This window comes from Macrotis lagotis, chromosome 1 (assembly GCF_037893015.1).
Source record: "Macrotis lagotis isolate mMagLag1 chromosome 1, bilby.v1.9.chrom.fasta, whole genome shotgun sequence".
Classification (NCBI taxonomy): Eukaryota; Metazoa; Chordata; class Mammalia; order Peramelemorphia; family Peramelidae; genus Macrotis; species Macrotis lagotis.
This window is the reverse complement of record NC_133658.1, coordinates 353,470,081-353,493,399: the sequence shown is the minus strand read 5'-3', so window position 1 is coordinate 353,493,399 and position 23,319 is coordinate 353,470,081. Positions and strand designations below refer to the sequence as shown.

Below are 23,319 nucleotides of genomic sequence, written 5' to 3'. Positions count from 1 at the left end.
AGTATTTCCCTTGAGCATCAGTGCCATGTCACCCGTTGCCTATTGAACTTTTTCTAACTAGATAGACATCTCAAACTCAATATGTCCAAAATCAAATTCACATCTTTTTCTTTCAAATATCATTGTTTCTGTCAGTCACCACTGCCCTTCTACTCTCCAGATTTGTAAGCTCAGCATTATTTTTAGTTCCTCCCTCTCTCTCACCCCAATATCTATATGGCCAAACCTTGATATTTCTGCCTCCACATCTCTTATGTCCTTTGACTACATTCCTAAATTGCTACCTTAATTCAGTCCTCCTCCCCCCTCCCCCCTCCCAGTCTTTTGGCTGGATTATTGCAATGTTTTATTTATTTGTTTCCTTACCTTGTCTCTAGTTCATCCTTCACTCTGCTGTTTCTCAAATCAGATCTGACCATGGAACTCTTAGTCAGTCAACTGCAGTGACTTCCTATGGCCTCTAGGATAAATATAAACGTGCCCAATTAGCTTTTCAAGCCCTTCACAGTCTAACTCGAACCTATCTTTTTAATCATCCTTGAACATTATTATGCTTCCCTCATTCTGTGAGGGAATGACCTTTTCTTTCTTCCTTACATACACAATGTTCTACCTCCTCATTTACTTTGTGCCAACTATACAAAAGGCAGCTAGGTGTCACAGTGGATAGAGCACTGGCCTTGGAGTCAGGAAGACAGGAGTTCAAATGCAGTCTCAGAAACTTGATACTTACTAGTTGTGTGACCTTGGGCAAGTCACTTAACTCTGATAGCCTCTCAGCCAGGGCCATCTCCAGTCGTCCTGATTCATATCTGGCCAATAGACCTAGATGAATCTGGAAGAGAAAGTGAGGCTGGTGACTTAGCACAGTCCCCCTCACTCAAATCTAATTGATGTGCTTGTAATGGCATCACCTCCCTGATGCCATGGTCTTCTTCAAGAGTGAAGGACAAGCATTGCAAACTATGTACTTTCTTCTTCCTCACTCCTGTCTTATAGAATTCTTCTTCCAAGATGCAGTTTGAGCTTCACCTTATCAATGAAGTCTTTCCAGAATCCACAAACTGCTTAGGATTCTTCTCCCTAAACTGGCCTTGTATTAAATTACATTGTACTTATTTGTATTTATTCTTTTTTATATTTACTCTATATACTTTGAAACTTGTTTTCTCATATATATTTATATTGTTTATATCTCTATATATCTATATATATATTCATATTTAAGCTACATATACTTGTTTTATTTCTCATTAAAATATATTCATTTTATGAGTAGGGATTGTTTCATTGATTGTATTGGTATCCCTAAGTACATAGCACAGTGAACAGTACAATGGGCACTTAGTATGTTCTTTTCGACTAATTGATTTGATTGATCTCAGATTTAGGGCTCAATGGGAACTTAGAGATCTTCTAGTTCAACGCCTTCTTTTTAAAAATGAGGACAGCAAAACCAAGAGAGTTCAAGAGACTTTGTTAAGGTCATAAGATGGCAATTGACAGAGCCAGAATAATAGTGATTTTAAAAATGTGGACTTTTATTCCATGTAGATACAAGCTTGGAAATGTAGCCCTGTTCTTCTATCCAGTGCTCAATAATTTAGGATTTAGGAGACTGTCTCTCTGTACCTCTGTCTCTATCTCTACCTTTCTCTGTCTCTTTCTCTCTGTCTCTTTCTCTCTCTCTCTCTCTGGCTCTTTATCTTTCTGCCTCTTTCTCATACTATCTCTGTCTGTCTGTTTGTCTATCTGTCTTTTTCGTTGTCTATGTCTCTCTCATTTTGTCTGATTATGTCTGTCTGTCTCTGTTTCTGTCTCTCCTACTGTCTCTGTCTGTCTTAATCTAGCTAGCTAACATAATGCTGTCTGAACAGAAACACAGGTAAAATTCAACCAAAATTACTTTATTTCTTTAGCACTTGTTGTGTACAGAGGCTTGTGTTAATACTACAAAGATTGGAAAATGGCATAGTTTTCCCACTCAAGTAAGAAGGGATCTAAAATAAATAATTCTAATACAAAATAGCATAAAATAGAGGAAAAGGAGAGATCCAGACAGAAGAATCTGAGGAGTAGAAATGACCTTCATCTAGGTAAGAAAAGGAGAAAATCAGGGAGAGCTTCATGAAGGATGTTATTTGTGATTTGAGCCTTGAAGGAAGGTATTTCAATAAGCATAGATGATAATAGCTATGCCATCTGGCATTTATATAATTCTTTAAGGTTCCCAAGGCTCTTCATGCCAACCAAATGAAGGAGATTGTACAGGTATTATTGTTACTATTTTAGGAATGAAGAAATTAATGCTGAAAGAAATTTTGTGACTTATGTGATTACAGATTTACTAACTATCAAAGGTTGGATGACCCAAGTTTTCCTAATATTGGGTCTAGTGTTCTTTTCACTGCTCACACTGATTCTTGGTAACATAGTGAAGCAGAAAAACTATTTGGAAAATGTGGGTGTGGATGGGTTGTGTAGCAGAAGAATGAACTAAAAGGGGATGTTTATCATCCATTAAGAAAAAGGTATTCTAGGATGTACATCCCCTGCCATTTTGAACTACCTTTGGGTCTTTTGTCCTCTAAATAAAGATTCAGAGTCACCTTGAGGCAAATACCCAAACATCCTTTCCTATAAAATAAGGACACTAGCAGCTGGCACTTGTATATTTTGAAACCTATTAGGGAGTCTCAGATAAAGTTTAATTAAAAACTGCTGAGAAAGAGTACTCCCCAACAATTCCTACCTATGCAGCTACTAAAACCATCTAATCTTGTCCTGTTGTCTCTAAGAAGAATATGATCTTCTTCACTTGACCTCATAACAAACTGACTCCTTGTTTCCTTCTGTACATCTGGTTCAGAAAGTTTCCGAATTTGATAGCTACTTTTTGCAAAGGATGAGAATTAAAGTTTCCTCATCAACCTAAACAAATGTAATGTGTTCAAGATATTGATGTTCTTGGGGTGATTCTGGAAGGATCATCCCTGGGAAAACAAAAATTCAGAATAAATAGCAGGGCTACAATGACTTGACATCTGTCCTCAGCAGTCTGTCTCTGAACTCTTGGGAGGCCCTTTAAGGTCTTGTTGGAAATTAGAATAAAAGGAAAGGAGAGATAGATAAGTATGCTGATATGGAAAGACTGTTCTCTCTTTAATGGACAGACCCACCACTTTTCTTCTTCTTTCTATAATAATTAAAGAGAAAACCAAAATAAAAGTGTCAGAATATTAAGCACGTTCAAAGATAGGGCATCCAGAATGAACTGGAAGAATGGAGATGATGCTACATGATGGTCTCTTGAAGAGAGATCATTTAGAAAGATATAATATCTATCTTCAAGTATTTGAAGAGCTATCATAAGTAAATGACATCAGACTTATTCTCCCTGGCCCCAGAGGATATAATTAGGACCAATAGAAAGGGATAGGAAAACTAAGTTCAGCTCAACATAAGGAACAATTTCCTAATACATTAAAATTGTCCAAAAGTGAAAAAGTACCACTTCTGGGAGTTCATGGATCACCCATTGTTGTCAGTATTCCAAGATACCCAGTATGGTCACATCAGGACTTGTAGAAGGGATTCTTATGTAGGTTAAGTCTTGTGTTAGATGGACTCTGAAATCCCTTCCATCTGGAACCGTTTGATTAAATGAATTTATTCATTCATTACAGAGGTTTTTATCACCACCCACCTGCCTGACCTTGAGGTCAGTGCTATGAGAGAATACAAAGAAATATTCCAAATGACTCCTGCTTCAAAGAGTTTATAGACTAATTGAAAAAAAAGACATGAAGAAGGTTAAATAAACAATATGAGAGATCTTATGGTACAATAGGAAGATGACTGAGGGGCAGCTGGGTGGTGCAGTGGACAGAGCACTAGCCCTGGAGTCAGGAGTACTTGAGTTCAAATCCAGCCTCAGACACTTAATAATTACCTAGCTGTGTGGCCTTGGGCAAGCCCATTGCCTTGCAAACCCCCCCCAAAAAAACAAAAAAAAAAAACTAAAAAAAAAAAAGAAAGAAAGATGACTGAACTTGATATCTCAAGATCTGACTTTAAAACCTGCACTGAATATGTGACTTTGGGGAGATCACTTGATTTCTCTGGGCCTCATTTTTCCCATGAGTAAATTAAAAAGATTGGATAACCTTCAAGTTTCCTTGCATTTCTAGATTGATGATGAGAGGAAGGATCATATTGTATATCCAAAGAGTGTTGGAGATAAGCATTCTAAGCTTACATTGGAGAAAGACCAATTATTATTTTAGGTGAGAGTTACTAGGAGAAGTTCATTGTGCAAGGTTTGAGTTGATATGAGTAGACAGATGATGGACAAAGACATTCTAAACTACAGAACAACATAAATAAGTGTGTTGGGAAAGACAAGGTTGGGGGGCGGGGTATGAGCACGGCCTAAATTGAGAAGTCAATTGAAGACAGTTTGGGGGAAGTCTGGAGACACACAGGATGTCATGAGACCTATGGAAAATTTAGGGATAGGAACAGTGGCATGTTTTAGAAAAATTTAGGAAGGGCTTTCTAATTGGTTGGAAGGAAAGAGACTGCAGATAGGACAGTCAGAAGATGAGGGCAATAATCCATGCAAAAGATTGGGGTAGAGATTGGGAGAGTAAAGTATAAAGGATAGTTGTGAGAAATAATACAAAGAGACTCCCCATATATTCAGTGTAAGATTCAAGAAGGAGGTGGCTAACATTCCAGTATCTCAGAGCAATCAGTGTATTTTTTAGTTCCTGGGAAAGTTTTTGAATTGTCAACTATCATTCAATTAGATCCATGGGAAAGAATGAGAAACTTTAGCTTCCTGCCTTTCAAATATTTCAGTGGGGGAACCCAATTCAATAAACCCAATTACAGCTGCACACACATCACTTTCTCAGCAATTTCAAGGCTGTTTGATGCAATTGGAAGGCAAATCTTCAGATTTCCTTATCTGGACCAAAGCCAGAGTATGTCATCTAAACAAGTGCATAGCAGTGTTGGGGAGGGAGGTGGAGAGGAATAAGGAGAGGGAGCAAGGAAATGGACTGAAAATATGAACTCTCTCCCATTGCTCAATTTGCAAGCTACCTTTTGAATGAGACAGCAGTGATTTCAGAGCATTCCGGAGAGAAGAGCTTGGAACAAAAGAAAGGATGTTCAGAAAAAGCAAGCCATAGCTATTGTTATGGAATGATTTATTCTATTTGTTCAGCTTTTGAAAGTCAGACAGTACTAACTGGGAAAGTGTGGGGAGCCTTCCTTCTAGTTTTTCTCATATACAGAATACATCTCTGGTCAGCTCAAGTAGCTTTTTTTTTTAAATGGAATGGGTCTCTTCCTGTATTTTAGAACATCTCAGGCACAGAGAGTTAGGATAGTGTGGAGGTTAGAGGGCTTCCCTTGAAACGAGAAGGAATTGAGTTCAAGTACTACTTCTCTGACCCATATTGGCTGTGACCCTAGGGAAAATATTTAACCCCCAGTGCTCTTTGTCAGCCTACACTAGTAGAGGGATTTTTTTTTCATTCAGCAGCTCTCTGTTTTAACGAAATCACAGGATCAGTCCCTCCCTATCTAGACACAGATATCTTCCCTCACCTCTAATTTTTAAAATTAGTGCCCATGAGTGCCACACTCATGAATACTGCCAGCCCTGATCACCTTGAGAACCCAGTTCTGTCTCCCAACTGAGTCCTCCCCCCAGGACCAGCAGTTTACTAGATCCTCTGCCTGACCTATATCTCCCTGTCCCTGCACTGCTTTCTGAGGATCCAATGTGACCTGCTTTTTTTTCTCAGTTGCCTTCCTTCTTCCATCTCTGTCTCTGGCTCTCTGTCTCTGTCTCTCTGTCTCTGTCTCTCTGTCTCTCTCTTCTCTCTGTCTGTCTCTCTCTCTCTCTCTCTCTCTCTCTCTCTCTCTGTCTCTCTGTCTCTCTGTCTCTCTGTCTCTCTCTCTCTCTGTCTCTCTGTCTCTCTCTCTCTCTCTGTGTGTGTGTGTGTGTGTGTCTCTGACTTCTTCCTTCTCTATAAACAGCACAATCAGATTAACCGTAATTTCTTGTTCTCTGCCTGAACTCCAATCTTTAATTCCTTCCCCTAAAGTACTAGGTCACTGAGCTCAATTCCCCCAAATTCCCAACCCCAGCTTCCTGGGGCATCCCCAGATAGGAGTTATCTCCCCCTTGCTTCCACCACCCCCCACTACCACCCCTTTAAAATTGTTTTTGTTTATCCTTTTTCTTCTTGCAGCTCTCTGCTGCCCCCGACTGGACCATTGCCCATCCACCACTCAACTCACCTGGGTTCCACGCTTGTTTTGGGGCTGGGAAGGAGAGAACATATATTCTTTCATTTTGAAAGCTTTTTAAAAAGGAAAAAGAAAGGTGTTTATATAAAGGATGCTCTTCAGAAGTAGGAAAGATGGTCTATTTACCAAAATGAGCTCAAGTGATCTCCACTCTAAGAGATCCGTCACTGGAGAATGCAAGGAGCTCAGTTCAACACTAATGGCTCTCAAGTCCCTACATTTTCCTCTCTAGTTGATTTGAGCACTTCAGAGGATCAGGGAGGTTTCTACCTCCCAGCCGTTTGCTTTCTCTGAGCTTTCTTACAAGGTTTCTCTAAGAGCAAGTGAACTCTGACTTATGCCCTGACTGCCTCTCCACCTCTGTTCACATGCTCTGCCACACAGTCTGGAATGGAGCTCTATACAAGCCAGAACTGGCTGATTAGAGTTCAGGACAAAATGCAATCTCATACCTCAGGCTCAACATCCAAAATCTTGGAAAAATCTGGATGTGTTTCTTACCCTTCCATTAGCTCCTTGCCATCTTTTTACTGTTTATCAATCATGTCACTCCATGCTTTTCTCATTAGCTTTGCCCTAAACACTTTTTCTCTTCATCTTTTCTCCTGGCTTCTTCTTTACTCAAAGTTCCACTTCTCTGAGAGGGAGACCTTTCTAGGTATTCCCCACCTAGTGTGTTCCCCCTAAAATTACATGCCATTTGCACCATGTATGTTTTTTTCCACACATGCATTTATTTTCAATGTACAGCATATAAACTCCTTACTTAAATCCATACAATAATTAGCCATGATTCCAGAGAATTCATGATAAGACCTGTTACCTACCTTGTACAAAGTATCTAATGAACTCAGAATCAGATTGAGATGCATTTTTTTAATATTGTCATTGTGAGAATTTGTTTTGTTTGACTATGCATATCTGTAATGTTTTTGTTTGTTCAGTTGGTTTGTATTTTGCTTTCTTGGTGATGGGTTAGAGAGAATGTATACCTAAAAAGAAAAAAAAATCTTTAAGGTTAAGGAACATATTTTTCCTTTCTTTTATATCCTCTAGCATAGTTCCTGGTAATATTTCCTGATCAACAGCTAGAATATCTGAATGTTTATTGTACTGTTGACAAAAGAGTACAGAACTGTGAAGAGCTTACTATTAGGCAAACCCAACCAGAGAATGACCAAAATGGTCCTTAGTGTAGTGGGAAAGGCAGTGGACTTAAAAGTCAGAAGACTTGGGTTCAAATCTTACTTCAGGAATTTGCTAGTTTTATAATCCGGTCCTTTAACCTCTTTGGGACTTAGTTTTCTTTTCTGTGAAATGAGGTTATCCTTTAAGTTTTTTAACTATAAATCTATGATCCTATGAAATTATTCTAGAAGATTTTATTAACTAAGTTGAAAATGTTTTGCTTAAAAAGGGAGACATATGAATGGCTAAGGGATGTATGATGTCCATCTGCAAGTTTTAAAAAATTATCATGGGGAACATGGATAGAGGACAGAGCCAAAACCAATGAATGAAGATTACTAGAAGAAATAACTGCCCAACAATTACAGTGATCCTACTGTAGAGTGAACTGCCTTGGGACAAGGTCATGTCAGTTCACAAGTTGCATGCCATATTAAATATCTTATCTTATTATATTTTTCATTTTCATTTATAGAATACTAAAATTTTCTGGAAAATTCAGTTTTTATATTGTGAAAAGTATAGTTTTATTTCATAAGCCTGTTCAACTTGGGTGTTTTCAGTCTGTCTTTTTGTTAACAATGTCAGTAATTTGCTGAACATAGTTTTATAAATTAAATTTTTATAGATTTTTTTTTTGTTTTTCCATCACTCAAATTTTCTTTTGCATTCCTCTCTTCCTCCCTCCTGGTGAACCATCCCTTAAAATAAAGAATTTATTCAAAGGAAAAAAAGAAAAATTTTCAGCAAACCCAATCCATATATTATAAAAAAAAATCTGACATTATATGTAATGTTCCATACCAGAGGGACTTCCCCTACCCACACCCCCCCACTTCTGCAAAAATATCAGGAGAAGTATCTTTTCTTATTTTTATTTAGAGCCAAACCTATTCTTTATGATCTTACCACTTTCAATTTTTTCATGGCTGTTTGAACATAACTTATTATTTTGTTTTGGTGTTCACTGAGCTTTTGACTCAGGCCAGGGGCAGAACTGACTGCCAGAAATTTTGGATAAATTTGATATTTAGTCCATAATGATATGGCTTATTATTAACCAACCAAATTTATCAAAATCAATTTACAAAGCAATGCTTCAAAATATCTATGATTTTATCACTTTGGCTACTTCAAGCATTCTTACAGATGGCCACCCCTCCAGGACTTAGTAAACAGTTTAATGAGTTGCTATAGCCAAAAATCTCATCACCTGATGGTCAACCTTCTGGTGATGAGCTTCTATGGATACAGCTAGGCTGATCTTCTAATGACAGATACATAGTCAGTTAATAGTCAATGGACTAGCAGTCAAAGTATTTCCTATATGAAAGAGCCTATTGATAATTCAGTATAGCCATTGAAAACCTGTGGTCACCTCTTTACTATGATGAGACCAAAGAGTATGGCATTCTGTGGAACTTCATCAAATCCATTTTGTGAAAACTCATTTTGTAAATCATATTGAGGGAGATGATAATTATCTGATTAGCAGGAATTCACCAAGATATTCCCTTTCCAATGAAAACTCCCCTCGACCATTTAAAAAGATGACTCTCGTAATCATGCCTGAAATTGAACCATAAGAAATGTAATCCTATGGGTATCAAAGGCTTTTTTTTGTCTTTGAGATTTTAAAAAATGTAAATACCCCCAAAGGGGATATTACCTTAAAGGTTCCAAAGTTATCAACTCACACCCTACTGCAATGAGATTGATCAACTAATGTTGAAAAGGAGTTTGAAGAACTTAACTGCTGTAGCACCTTCAACCACTGAAGCCCAAGGATCAAAATTCAGCTCTCATAGTGTCTGCTGTCATTCTCAAAACTATACAAATTCATTTATGTTATCACTGATTCAGCAATTCTCCCTACTGATAATGTCTGTAGCCCATGCATGTCTTATGATTCTGTACATCTCTTATTTGTGTTCCCATTCCCTATAAGTTCCACTTGTAGAATAGGGGCCTCTCTTACTTTCTTCTGATGTCTTGAGAATAACAATGGAGTACTCAGCAACTTTCCCTGCTATCTCTTGACCTAAACATGTAACTAAACTCTTCTTATCGTATACTTTATTCATGAGATCTTTTACACTTCTTCCTCAGAGTTCCTCATCAGTTCAGGGTCATAACCTATTCATACTTTCTACATTCCTCTCTACTAACTTTTGCATGATATTCCTATTTGAAACTTTGGAAATTGTTGTTTTCAATTTCTCAGGGCTTTAGAGCAGCTCCAGTAAAATGGTGCTAGTTTTAAAAACAAAAGATGAGCATTTGTTTTACTGCTGCTCCTGTTAAAGAAAAAATCCTTTAGGAAAAGAACTTTGAGGCTCAGTAATAGAAGACATGGAGGATGGTTCCCAGATGTGTTTTTCTGCTTCCCAAATGACTAGAGGGAGACTGGATCTGGAAAAGGTAAAGACACTACTAGGAAGTGAGTTAGAAAAGAAGACTGATGGAGAAGGAAGGAAATACAGCAATAACCTAATTTGACTTTACAATATGACCAAGAGTCAAACTTTTTATTATACATTTAGAGATGAAAAGTACCTTATAAAGTCAGTGAATCCATCCTCTTCATTTTACAGATGAGGAAACAAAGAGGCATTGAAATATGTAGTGACTTGTCCACCTAGTACCTGAGGCAAGATTTGAAACCATTTTCCTGATCCAAATATTGTTCCCTATCTATCCATTATGCACTGACAGCATACCTGATTGTGTATGTGTATGTGTGAGCATATTTTAGGTCATACTGATGGCTCAACATGAGATCTGAAGCTGAAAGAAACCTTAGAAATCTGATTCCACATCTCTCCATTATTTTACATGGAAGGAAACTAAGTGTACAAGATAGGAATTGATTTTTCCAAGGTCACGTAAATATCAAACATGGATTATCCCATTCTTAAGCCCTTACTATGGTTACCAACTCATCCCCCTTTCCTAGCATATGCTTCCTAAATGTCTTATACAGCATTTCTTCATACTTCTGTTCAAAGTACATCTTTAATTAATAATAAAGTTATTAGATGGATGATGAATAAATAAATGAATGAATGAATACATTTGCAAATCTGAAATGTTAAATCACTTGGTCTCCCTCTAGTCAAATGAATGATCATGAAGGCTAATACAATGAAAACAGCTAGACTTGATTCCAGGAGACCTGGGTTCAAATCCTACATTGACATTTGAGTCAATTGTTTTAATTTCTACACCTTAGTTTCTTCATATGTAAAAAAGTGACAATACTTTATTATTATTTTGACTAAGTCAAAGATTTAGAATGAAATGGAAATTCTTGAAGTGGTCCTTAGAGCAGTACTTTACTCTCTCAACAAGTCCCAGGGCTAGTGTTTCTCTGAATTTGTTATTATGTTGAGACACTTAACAGTTGTTGCCAGAATTTTGAATTTACTATTTCTCTTGGAGAGGCAATATGGTGTAATGGAAAACGTCCTAAATTTGAAGTCAATGTATCTGAGGTGTGGGATCCCACTCTGGCCATTACCAGTTATTTAATTCAGTAATGTAAATGGGGCACAGGGGGAAGGTTAGAGGAGGAAGAGCCATTTCTACTCTCTGGGATTTGGGCTTATCAACTATAAAATGAGAGAAATAATTCCCATCTTCTCTTCAGTCAATGACAAAACAAGAACAAGAACCCAGGTTTCCTGAATGCTAGTAGCACTTTTAATTGCAATAATTATAATACTACTGCTAATAATGAAAACAAAACTCATCTAACTTTTATGTAGGACTTTAAGATTTACAAATTGTTTTATTCATAGAAACTCTATATATCATTACTCCTATTTAACAGATTGAAGAAACTGAGATTTAAAGAGATTGTGGCTTTCCCGTGGTCATATAGCTAGCCTATGTTATAGGATCCTAAAGTTAGAGTTGGAAAAGATTTTTAGGAGGCATTAAGCCCATTTACAAAGAGGAAACTAAGGGTCAATGACTGGTTGGGATTACAGTGCTAGCATATCTCAGTGGTTGGATTTGAACTCAGGACTCCTGACCCAAAAGTTTAATGTATATATCACCTATAAAGTATATTCAAGAGTATTTGTAATGATGTACCCTATCTACTATAGCAGGGTGCATTTCCTCTCTCTTGAGCTGATCCCTTTTGCCCTTTATCAATAAGCTCTTATCCTCTTGTATATTTCAACAGATCCTGTGCATGGTCCTCAGAATGTGGAGATTGTGGACATCCGCTCCAGACAGCTGACCCTCCAATGGGAACCCTTTGGGTATGCAGTGACCCGTTGCCACAGCTACAACCTCACTGTTCAATACCAGTATGTATTCAATCAACAACAGTATGAAGCTGAGGAAGTCATCCAGACATCATCCCACTACACCCTGAGGGGCCTCCGCCCATTCATGACCATCCAGCTGAGGCTTGTGCTCTCCAACCCAGAGGGGAAGATGGAAAGTGAGGAACTCGTGGTGCAGACAGAGGAGGATGGTAGGTGTGCTTTCTAAGGGTCGGGAAGAATACTTCCAGCTTGCTGGGTGTTCAATCAACAGTGACAGCTGAAAAAGAAATAACTTTGTTGACAGAATTGTCTGGCAGCCATAATAAAGCAATTTAGAAGACTCTACTTCTAGTGTCTATCGGTTGAAGAGGTCAGCTTCTGTTTCTTTTCAGCTAAAACCCAAGAGTTTCCAATTGTCCTGCAAAGACCAGGTCAAAGAAAAAACTATGGAAAAAATGGCTCTCTATAACATATGACAGAGTTAGAAAAGTTTTTTTTTTCTCATTCTCTACTTTGAATTATGAATTAAATCAGTTACTTTTCCACTAACTAGAATTTAAAAAAAAAAAACCTTTAATGTATCCAGTGAGCTTCTTCTCCATTTGTAAAGATTCCAGGGCAGAGTAGACCATCTTCACCTTCTCAGAGTCAGGAGACCTGAATTCTGGACCCAATGATGCTCATCTTTTATTAACAGACTTAAGGAAAATCACTTCATTTTTCCTGGATTGTTTCCATTGGTTTGGGGTTCAAATCCTGCCTTTGCCATTTACAACCCATGTTACCTTGGATGAGTTAAATTAATCTGATCTCTCTGGGTCTCAATTTCCTCATTTGTAAAATTGGTGGGTTGAACCAGATCACCCCCCAAGATACCTTTCAACTCTAAATCTATGATCCTATGAATGTGAGCTCCATGAGCTTTTACTTTGTATCTCTAATCTTTTGGCATTATGCCTTTTCCATAGTAGAAATTTAATAATTTTTCTGTTGTTGAAGGAATAAATGATTGAGCAAACAGAAAAAAACACTTCTTGAACACTAAATAGTTACCTAGCTCTAGAGGGATAGTGACCAGGAAAAGGTAATTACAGAAGACTTGGTAACAAAGTTAAAGGTAATTAAAGAATGTGCCCTTTCCAGAAGCATTGGGTTAATTATCAGTGTTCCCAGGTGGAAACTGGTGGTGATAGTAGCAGAGTGGAGAAGGGGCTATATAGTGTCATGACAGGAAGATGGCATGATCTGGCAGCTGGGATTGAATAAAGGTAGTGAGCTTGGACCAAATGGTGATATCTTTAGTCTTACTTTAAGTCCTTTTGATTCTATAACTTCTCCTAGCCCTTTTTTGCTCTGATTTTTATATTCTAAAAAGTCTGTGTTCTGAGCTTATTGTAAACTCTAATATCACATGATTTCACAACATCCTTCATTGGTAAAAATCTGGAGCTAAAAAACAAACAAATGTTACTTTATCTACCCTACCCCCCATTCCTGAATCTCTCCAGGTAATGCTCATTTTTAGAAATAAGCCTGGAAAGGGTGGAGAGAAAGAGCATATGATCAGACATTAATTCATTATGCTTCATTTTTCCTATATAGAGACTGAAGAATATTTTCAGCTGTGACACTAGCAATTATTTCTCTAAGTTACCCTCTGATGCCTCATCTTGGCAACAATGTGGCCCAGATTTTCCCAATTTTACTGTTGTAGGGGCACAAGGTCTTACAGTTTTTCAAGTTGAAAAAATCATCTACCCAGTGATCAATGAATATCTGATGTCTAAGGACTAACTTAAATGACGGACAGAGAAGTTCATAATCAGAACTTGGCTACCATGTGATCATTTGAGGAGAGGGGAAATGGCAGCCTATGAATTGCTTTTGTTGAGGAAACATCTAAATTGGAGTGGGATCTGAATTTTTTGTGTGTATTAAAGATCCCTTTGGAAATTTGGAAAGTCTATACATCCTTGCTCAGAATAATATTTTGACATTTTGGATTTTTTTAATACATAAAACACATAGATTACCTATCACAACAATACTGATTATATTAAATATTCATGAAAAATATTCCCCCAAAATCCATGGATTCCTAGTTAAGAACCCTTAACCTAGCCTGATGATATCATAGCTCATTAAAAATATTGAAATAGCAATAATGACAGTACCTGACCATAATGCATAATAAATGGTTGGTGATTGTTTGATGATAATAACGAACTGTATTCTACTCACAAAAGTCACTTTCTCTAGTTTTATTACTTATACTTTTACATGGGAAGGGATCCCATATCTAATCCATAAGCACCTATTAAACATGAGTGTGGATGTTGATATCAGGGAACTTGGGTTCAAATACCACCTCTGTCACTTATACTTTGATCTCAAATGAATCACTTGGACTCCCTGAGCCTGAATTACTATATTTGAAAAGGGAGGGAATCCAAACTGGCTGACCCCCCCCCCAGTTAAAGGTTTATTTCAGTCATAGAACCACCATATCAAGGACAGCCCCCTATATGAAAAGCACTGGGCTGTGAGCTAGAAATACAAAGAAACAGTGAAGCACTTCCTCATCTAGTGCTAGAATAGAAACTTACATTGCTTGCCCATGTACCTTGAGGTCACCAAGAAGAGACCACAGAATTTCTATCATCACCAAACCCAGAGCATTGTGATGTTGTGAGAGTCAGGTCTGTGCTTTCATTGCAATAAACTATGTTTGGCCCAGTAGGACATGGTGAAAAGAGCCCAAAGGTTAAAATCAGGAGACTGAGTTCAGAAAAGAGCCCAAAGGGTGAAATCAGGAGACTGAGTTCAGAAAAGAGCCCAAAGGGTGAAATCAGGAGACTGAGTTCAGTTTTCAGCTCCTATATATTAAAAAAAATTACCTTGGGGAAGTCACCTTTTTCCTCAGTTTCCTTATCTGTAAAATAAGGGCATTGAATGAGATAATCTAGTTCTGACGTGCTGTGATTTTCTGGGTTGCTATACCACCCAAAAGGGCTTTTTCATCTGACACTCTTTTTTAATGAGAAGATTGGATCAGCACAGCCATGGGAAGGAACCTGACAGCCTGGGTGCCCCCATCACATATTGCATTCACTTGTCATTTCATTTATTTTTTGGGACAAGTGTTGACTCATCCATATAGCACATCTGGGAAGACTCAGATGGCACTGAGAACAGTAAATTCAGACTGAATGTCAGGAAAATAGACCTCATCAACGGTTACTTTGGGAATGGAATAACCTCATAAAGGAAGAGAAAAGTCATTGCAGTGTTTGAAACTAGGCTCAGTAGCCCTTCACAGGAAAGACAGACGTGGGTCTAATCCCTTCTCCAAAGACAAAATAATCTTACAGTTTCTATGGAGCTCTTGGTAACTCCTATTACCATTTTATTCAACTGAATAAAATGGTCTTCTCTAAAGATACAGCAATAAATTCTTCCAATTCTAATGGTAAAGCTGACCAGCAGAATGAGGAGACTGGTGAACTATACATTCAATTCAACCGATCAAACACTTCTTTAGTGATTACTATGTGCAAGATGATAGAAATTGCAGCATTGTGGATAGAGAGCCAACCTAAGTGTCAGGAAAATCCAGGTCCTGTCTCTGTCTGTGAGATTCTGTGTAAGTCACTTTAACCTCTTATTTGCTCCTGGGTAATTCTCCAGGACTATAAATTGCAGAGAAGAGGCTACTGTGCATTGGTAGAGTAAGTTTCCTCATGGGGAGAATCCTAGACTGGCAAAATTACAAGTCTGGGCCAAAAAAAATGTGTAGGATAGGACTCTATATTGCTGGGGATACAACATGACCACCACCCTTGAGGAGATGACCTTCTTCTGGGGGAGGTCCTTTTTTATTGAAAGACAACTGTGAAACTTCAAAATATTCAATTTTTCCCTGTACTCCCCCCGTTCCAGTTTCATATAGATAGATATGATTCCTCATGACCTGGCATGTATAGCAGAACCCCTTACACTTTCTTTGATGAGCTATTACTATTGATTTTTTCTGAAGTGTTATGATCATGACCAGGATCATGATTTGAGAGGAGAAGAAATGAAACAGAAGTAGATGGAAGAGTAGAAGCCCCATCATGGTGAAAGAAGTCATCTAATTTAATATAGTGCTGTGGCCACAAAAGTATAAACATCATCATACTGAAACTTCATTACTCTTTCTTTGACCTTGAGCAAATCATATATCTCTATGAGCCTTGGTTGGCTCAACTGAAAAATTAGGGGGCTGAATTAGCTGGGCCTCTAAATTTCCTTCCCTTTTAGAATATAAACTTCTTAATGGAAGGGACAGTTGTCCTTTCATATTTGCTTCCCCACACAAGTATGGTGCCTCACCTAGAGTATGTTACTAAATGTTTATTGATCAAACCCTCACACCTCCATTGTGATCTCTGTCTTAGTAAAACATCTTTCCAATTCATTCACCATACATCTGCAAAAACAACTCTCCCAGTATATAGATCTGCCCCTGTTATTCCCTTGATCAGAATCTTGTTTGGTAGTCTATTTTCTATAGGAAGAAGTTCTGGTTCCTCATGTCTCTAATTACATGGTGTCCTTTACTCTAGAATGTCCTCCTTGAGGACAGGGATAATTTTAGCCTTTCTTTGTATCCCCACCATTTATCACAGTGTTCCATATATGGTAAGAGCTAAGTAAATGTTTATTGATTCATTGATTGATTAAGTTCCTGCTGCAACCTAACTCCACTTACTTTTCTTGCCTTATTTTCTTCAATTTAATTTCTTGTCCTTGATTTTTGTTTTGTTGGAATTTTTTTTCTCATCTTCCAATCCAACTTTCTGCTTTCTGATTGACTTTGGTCAAGATAATGTCTAGACCTGGAATGCCCTATTTCTCTTCCTTGCATGGTCAGCTTATCTTTTTTTATGAAGGCTTCTCCAGTCCTCACAACTGAGAATGATCTCTCCCTTCCCACATTCCCTTATACTCCTTTGTCTAGGTTTTTCCTTTGGCTCCATCTCTATGCTTTATGCTATCTTAACCTATGCACATGTGCAACTATTAGGTCTTAAAAATTGACAGTAACTATATCAGTTGTCATCTTTTTATCTTCAGCACCCAGCCAAGAACTTTATACTATTGTAAACATTTAATAAATGATAAAGAATCAACTAGAATTCTTTTCTAAGTTAAAGATGATACTAATTCCTGGGTCTATTAGACATGGGAGAGATTGCAGAAAAGACAATTTTGAAAATTTCACTTTACATGAGAGAATCCAGCAGGAGAACATTACCTATTGCTCTGAGCAACCATTCTTAAGGTGCTAGAAAGAAATACTCTGCAGTGAGATAAAGAATGATCTGTCTCACTAAACTGATAGGTTTTACTTATGAGTTTTGCTGCTTTCCCCCTCTTTTTGTTTATTTATTTATTTTTAGTCACAATCAGTTCTTTCTTTAGGATGATAGCATTCTTTATCATAAGTCCATCAGAGACATTGCTTCAATATTCCTCCCCAGTTGCTATTGCTAGCTGTATTTCCTTCCATCCTATTCTCCTCCCACCCCACACCTATTCTATTCTGTCCTTTCAACCTGTCCCTACTCAAAAGTATTTTGTATCTAACCACCCTCTCCCACAATAACTGCCCCTTTCAGTGACCTACACCTCCCTCTCCTCCCCTGTCCTCCTTTCCCATCCCTTTTCCTCTCCTATTTTCCTCTGGGGTAAAATAGATTTCTATATTCCTGAGTGTGTATGCTATTTCCTCTCTGAGCCACTTTGGAAGAGAGTAAAGAGACTCACTCATTCCCCCTCATCTTCCTCATTCCACTACATTGCAAAAGCTTTTCCTTGCCACTTTTATGTGAAATAACTTGCCCCATTCTACCTATCCTTTCCCTATCTCCCAGTACATTCCTTTCTCACCCATTAATTCCATTTTGTTAATGTATTATTCCTTCAAATTCAACTCCCTTCTGTGACTTGACTATATATGCTCCTTCTAATTGCTCTTATAAATGAGAAGGTTGAAATGAGTCAACAGTATCATCTTCCTATGTAGGACTACAAGCAACAGATTATGTTCCTCATAATTTACTCTTCCATCCTCTCTATGCTTCACCTCAATCCTTTATTTTACAATCAAACTTTCTGTTCAGCTCAGGTCATTTCATCAGTTTCAAAATCCCCTATTTCATTGAATGTCCATCTTTTCCCCTGAAAGAGCATGTTTAATCTTGCTGGGTAATTCATTCTTGGTTGTAATCCAAACTCTTTTCTCTTCTGGAATAACATATTCCACATCTTAGGAGCCCTTAATGAAGAAGCTTCTAAATCTTATGTTGTCCTTACTTTAGCTTCACGATACTTGAATTGTTTCTTTGTGGCTGCTTGTAATATTTTCTCCTTGCCTTGGGAGTTCTGAAATTTGACTATAATCGAGGTGGATTTTCATTTGGGGATCTCTTTAGGCATTGATTGGGGATTCTTTCAATGTTTATTTTCCCTTCTGCTTCTAGGATATCAGGACAATTTTCCTGTAGAATTTCTTAAAAAATGAAGTCTAGGCTTTTTTCCTGGTCAGGATTTTTGAGTAACTCAATAATTTTTAAAATATCTCTCCTGGATCTGTTTTCCAGATAAGTTGTTTTTCCAATGAGATATTTCACATTTTCTTCTATTTTTTTCATCAATTTGGTTTTGTTTTATTGTTTCTTGATTTCTCAAAAGTCAGCAACTTCCCTTAGCTCCATTCTACATTTTAAGCAATTATTTTCTTCAGAGTTTTTGTATCTCCATTTCCATCTGGTCAATTCTACTTTTTAAGACATTCTCTTCCTCCTTGTCCTTTTTTTTACTGTTTTTTTCTCCTTTTGACCAAATTTGTTTATAAGATGCTATTTTCTTCAGTATTTTTTGGTAAATTTCTTCACCAAGTTGCTGACTTGATGATTTTACCATATCACTCTCTTTTCTCTTTCCAATTTTTTCTCTATCTCCCTTATTTTATTTTCAAAATCTTTTTTTGAGTTCTTCTATAGTATTGTTTATGATCAATTTTTTTCTTATGTTTTTGCTTATGTCCCCAGCCTATGATTTGATTTTAACTCTGTTAGTGTGGGACTCTGCTTCCAGAGTGAAGGACACACTGTACCAAGCTTTTGAGAATTTTTTACACCTCTCTCAGGGACATCATTTCTTCAAGGACTTATGAGAGACTCTCACTGCTCTCCTGGCCTGTGCTCTGTTCTGTGGATGACCACAAACACTCCCCTCTGCCCTGGAACTGTGAAGGGAGTCCCTGCTCTGCTGGAGTTTATAAGCTCTATTGTACCCAGACCTGAGTATGGGCAAAGCCAAAGAGTCCTGACCCAGGGATAACAGAGAGACCTTGCAGTCTCCACTGAACCCCTTACTGTATGTGGGGTGAGTGTTCTGGAAGGAGCTGCCAAGTAGTTCCCTGATGGAAAGCTGCCTGAGTCTGCCTTTGGTTCAGGCTGCACTGGATTGAACTTTGCCCTCACTCTGGCATGACAGAGTTCTCCTGCTGCTCTTTCCAATTGTCCTTGGCAATCCCTGGGCTGAGAAGTTGGGAAATCTGCTACCACTGCCATGGACTCAGGTTCCCCCAGAGACCTGGGCACCCAGTGGACTGTTCCTGAATGGCTGGAGCTGGTTCATTCTGGAACAGCTGGGCTACACCATGGGCCCTTTTTAACCCTGGTGTAACAGACCTTGTGTGGATCTTCCAAGTTGTCTTGGGCTGGAATATTGTTTCACTCAGTCTTTTTATGGTTTCTACCACTCTAGAATTTAGTTAGAGTCATTATTTAAAGGAATTTAAAGTGGTCTGGGGGAGAACTTCTGGGAATTCCTGCCTATATACTGCCATCTTGGCTCTCTTCCCCCTTCCACCTCCAGGGGTGGCTTTACTTTTAATGGGACTTACATTTCATGTAGTTTTCAGAATTAGGAATCCTTGTACCTATGGTGATGACATTGCCTATATTCATCCAGAAGACTGTTGTGTGAATGGCAAAATAGTCTGTGAATAGAGAAATAATCTATCCTAATTTTCCTATATTACTCCAAAAAACACTTCACTTATTCAGAGAGGTCACTTGTCCAGAAGCCTCTGTCAAATAGCATATAAGAGAGAACCAGAAAGGAAACAAAAAAATGATCTCTGGCCTTCCATATTTTATAATAGAAAATCATCAGAAGAAAGTCCTCAATAAGAGTCTACTTAACTTAATTTGTAAATAATTCTTTTTTATTTCTTTTTTCCATATATGTATTTATTTATTCTTATTTTGTACAAATAATATTTTATACATTACTAAAATATTCTTGTTTAAGAGTAAACATAATACCCCCTTCCCCAAAAAATATAGACCCGTATGGGCGACAAAGTAAAGGGGAGAGAAAAAAATTAAAATTAAAAGAAAAATAATAATAATTGTAGGTATGACCAGGTGGCACAGTGGACAGAGCACTGGCCCTGGAGCCAGGAGCACCCTAGCCCAAATCTGGCCCCAGACACCCAATAATCAACCAGCTGTGTGACCCCCATACAAGCCACCCCAAACACATTGCCCTGCAAAAACCAAATAAAAGGGGAGGCTAGGTGGCATAGTGGATAAAGCACCAGCCCTGGAATCAGGAGTATCTGGGTTCAAATCTGGTCTCAGACACTTAATAATTACCTAGCCATGTGGCCTTGGGCAAGCCACTTAACCCCGTTTGCCTTGCAAAAAAATAAATAAATAAATAAATACAAAATAAAATAAAATAGCAATAATAATAGTAGTAGGGGCAGCCAGGTGGCAGACAGAGCACTGGCCCTTGGGCCAGGAGCACCTGGGTCCAAATTTAGCCTCAGACACCCACAATCACCCAGCTGTGCGGCCCCAGAAAGGCCACCCAGCCCCATTTGCCCTGCACCCCCCCCAAAAATAATAATAATAATAAAATTGTGCTTCATTCTGTTCTCCAACACCACCAGCTCTGTCATGGGTGGATGATAGTCTTTATGATAAGCCCATCACAAAAGTTACTTCCATATTTTTCCACTGTTGCCATTGCTGATCGCAACTTCCTCCATTCATACTTCTCTACTACTGTGTATTATATTTTCTCTCTCCTTTCACTCTGACTCTGCTGTAGGGTAGCTGAGTGGTGCAGCAGATAGATCCTGGCCCTGGGGCCAAGAGGCCCCAAACACACATGCTACCCCTTAGGCCCAGCATCCATCTGGTCCTATGGTCCCAGACAGGCCATCCAGTCCCAGCCCCTTGCAAGAAATAAAAAAAAAAAATGTGTTATAGCAGACCACTCTCCCACCATGGTCCATCCTCTCCTCCATCACTCACATCACCTCCTTCCCCCTGTCACCCCCTCCTTCTTACTCCAGATGTCTATATCCCATTGAGTATATATATGCTGTTTCCTCTCCTAGCCACCTCTGATGAGAGCAAAGATTCCCTCATTCCCCCTTGCCTTCCCCCCTTCCATATCATTGCAATAGCTCATTGTAATAAAGAAAAATCTTATTATATGAAATATCTTAGCCTATTCCTCCTCTCCTTTTTCTTTCTCCCATTACATTTCCATTTTATCTGTTGACTCTAATTTTTACACCACAATATATCTTCAAATTCAGCTTTCTCCTGTGCTTCATCTATAAAAGCTCCTTCTATCTGCTCTATTAAATGAGGTTCATATGAGTATTATCAGTATCATTTTTCTATACAGGAATACATGTAGTTCATCATCATTGAGTCCCTCATATTTTCCCCCTTCTACACCACTCTCTATGCTTCACCTGAGTCCTATATTTGAAGATCAAACCTTCTGTTCAGCTCTGGCCATTCCAGCAAGAAGATTTGAAATTCCCCTGGTTCATTCAAAGTCCAACTTTTTCCCTGGAAGAGGACATTCAGTTTTGCTAGGTAGTTGATTCTTGGTTGCATTCTAAGCTCTTTTGCCTTCAGGAATATTATATTCAAAGACCTATGAGCTTTTAATGTAGTTGCTGCTAAATCCTGTGTGAATCTTGACTGCAGCTCCATGATATTTGAGTTGTGTCCTTCTGGCTGCTTGTAATATTTTCTCTTTGACTTGGGAGTTCTGGAACTTGGCTACAATATTCCTGGGGGTTGTTTCTTTTGTATCTCTCTTTCTTGGGGAGATCAGTGGATTCTCTCAATTTCTATTTTTCCCTCTGCTTCTAGGATATCAGGGCAGTTTTCCTGTAGTAATTCTTTGAAAATGTTATCAAGGTTCTTTTCCTGGTCATGACTTTCAGGTATTCCAATAATCTTTAAATTATCTTTCCTAAATCTGTTTTCCATATCTGTTGCTTTTTCAGTGAGATGTTTCACATTTTCTTCTAATTTTTCATTCTTTTGGTTTTGAAGTATTGTGTCCTAATTTCTCGTAAAATGAGCAACCTTCCTCAGTTTCATTCTTTGTCTGAAGGCTTTGTTTTCCTCAGAGAGCTTTCTTATCTCCTTTTCCATCTGGCCTATTCTGCTTTTTAAAGCATTCTTCTCCTCAATAACTTTTTGAACTGTTTTATCCATTTGGCCTAAGCTGGTTTTTAACATGTTATGTTCTTCAGCATTTTTTTGGATCTCCTTGACTAGGCTGCTGACTTCATTTTCATGTTTTTCCTGCATCTGTCTCATTTCTTTTTCCAGTTTTTCTTCTAACTCCCTCATTTGATTTTCAAAGACTCTTTTGAGCTCTATCAGCAGCCTGAGCCCTATTTCTGTTTTTCTTGGAGTCTTTAGATGCAGGAGCTTGTGCTTCCTCTTCTTCAGATTGAGTGTTTTGATCCTTCTTGGGATCACAGGCAAAGTATTTATCAATGGTGTTCCTCTTTTTTCTCTGCTTACTCATTTCTCTAGCCTGTGCCTGGCTTTGGGGTGCTTCCTGAGTTAGTGTGTGAGACTCTGCCTTCCCTCCTGGTCTGTGAATGACCACAAGCACATCCCTCTGCCATGAGACTGAGGTGGAGAGGGGGCCCTGCTGTTCTATGGGGTGCCTAGACTGCAATCAGGATCTGAACATGTTCAGAACCCCACAATCCTGTTCCAGGGACAGAGGACAGAGCTCTGTAGTCTCTCTCCACTTGCCTCCCTAGGCTCAGCACTCATGCCCTGGGGGCTCCTGCTTACTGGCTCTGCCTGCTTCTGGTTCCTGGATCTCGGTTGCCCCAACCACACAGCTCATTGTGTGCCCTGAGAGCCGGGCTTCACGTGCTCTCTCTGGCAGAGGTACCCCCGCTGATCCCCCAAGTTGTGCTTGGTGCTTCCCAGGGGTATAGGTCAGGAAACTGCCCTTGCATCTGTGAGCCATGGCTCCCAGTGCCCTGGGGCTGCCTCCAGAAGGCTGAGGTCCCTTCGCTCTGGCGGGCTGCCCCTCCAGCCCCATGGAGGGGAGCCTTTCTGCTCTTTTCCAGGTTACCTTGGTTTGGAGAACTGCCTCACTGCATCCCTCTGTGGGTTCTGTC

At 38.7% G+C, this 23,319-nt stretch overlaps 1 protein-coding gene across 3 annotated transcripts in view; it reads left to right on the top strand.

Annotated features, from left to right (window-relative positions):
- The window catches only part of PTPRT (protein tyrosine phosphatase receptor type T), a 1,378,737-nt gene that overhangs the window by 976,953 nt on the left and 378,465 nt on the right, over positions 1–23,319 (top strand). For all 3 annotated transcript variants that reach the window (XM_074211996.1, XM_074211997.1, XM_074211998.1), the window contains one exon: positions 11,708–12,004. In XM_074211996.1, the coding sequence (XP_074068097.1) occupies positions 11,708–12,004 (297 nt within the window). The remainder of the gene's footprint in view (positions 1–11,707; positions 12,005–23,319) is intronic.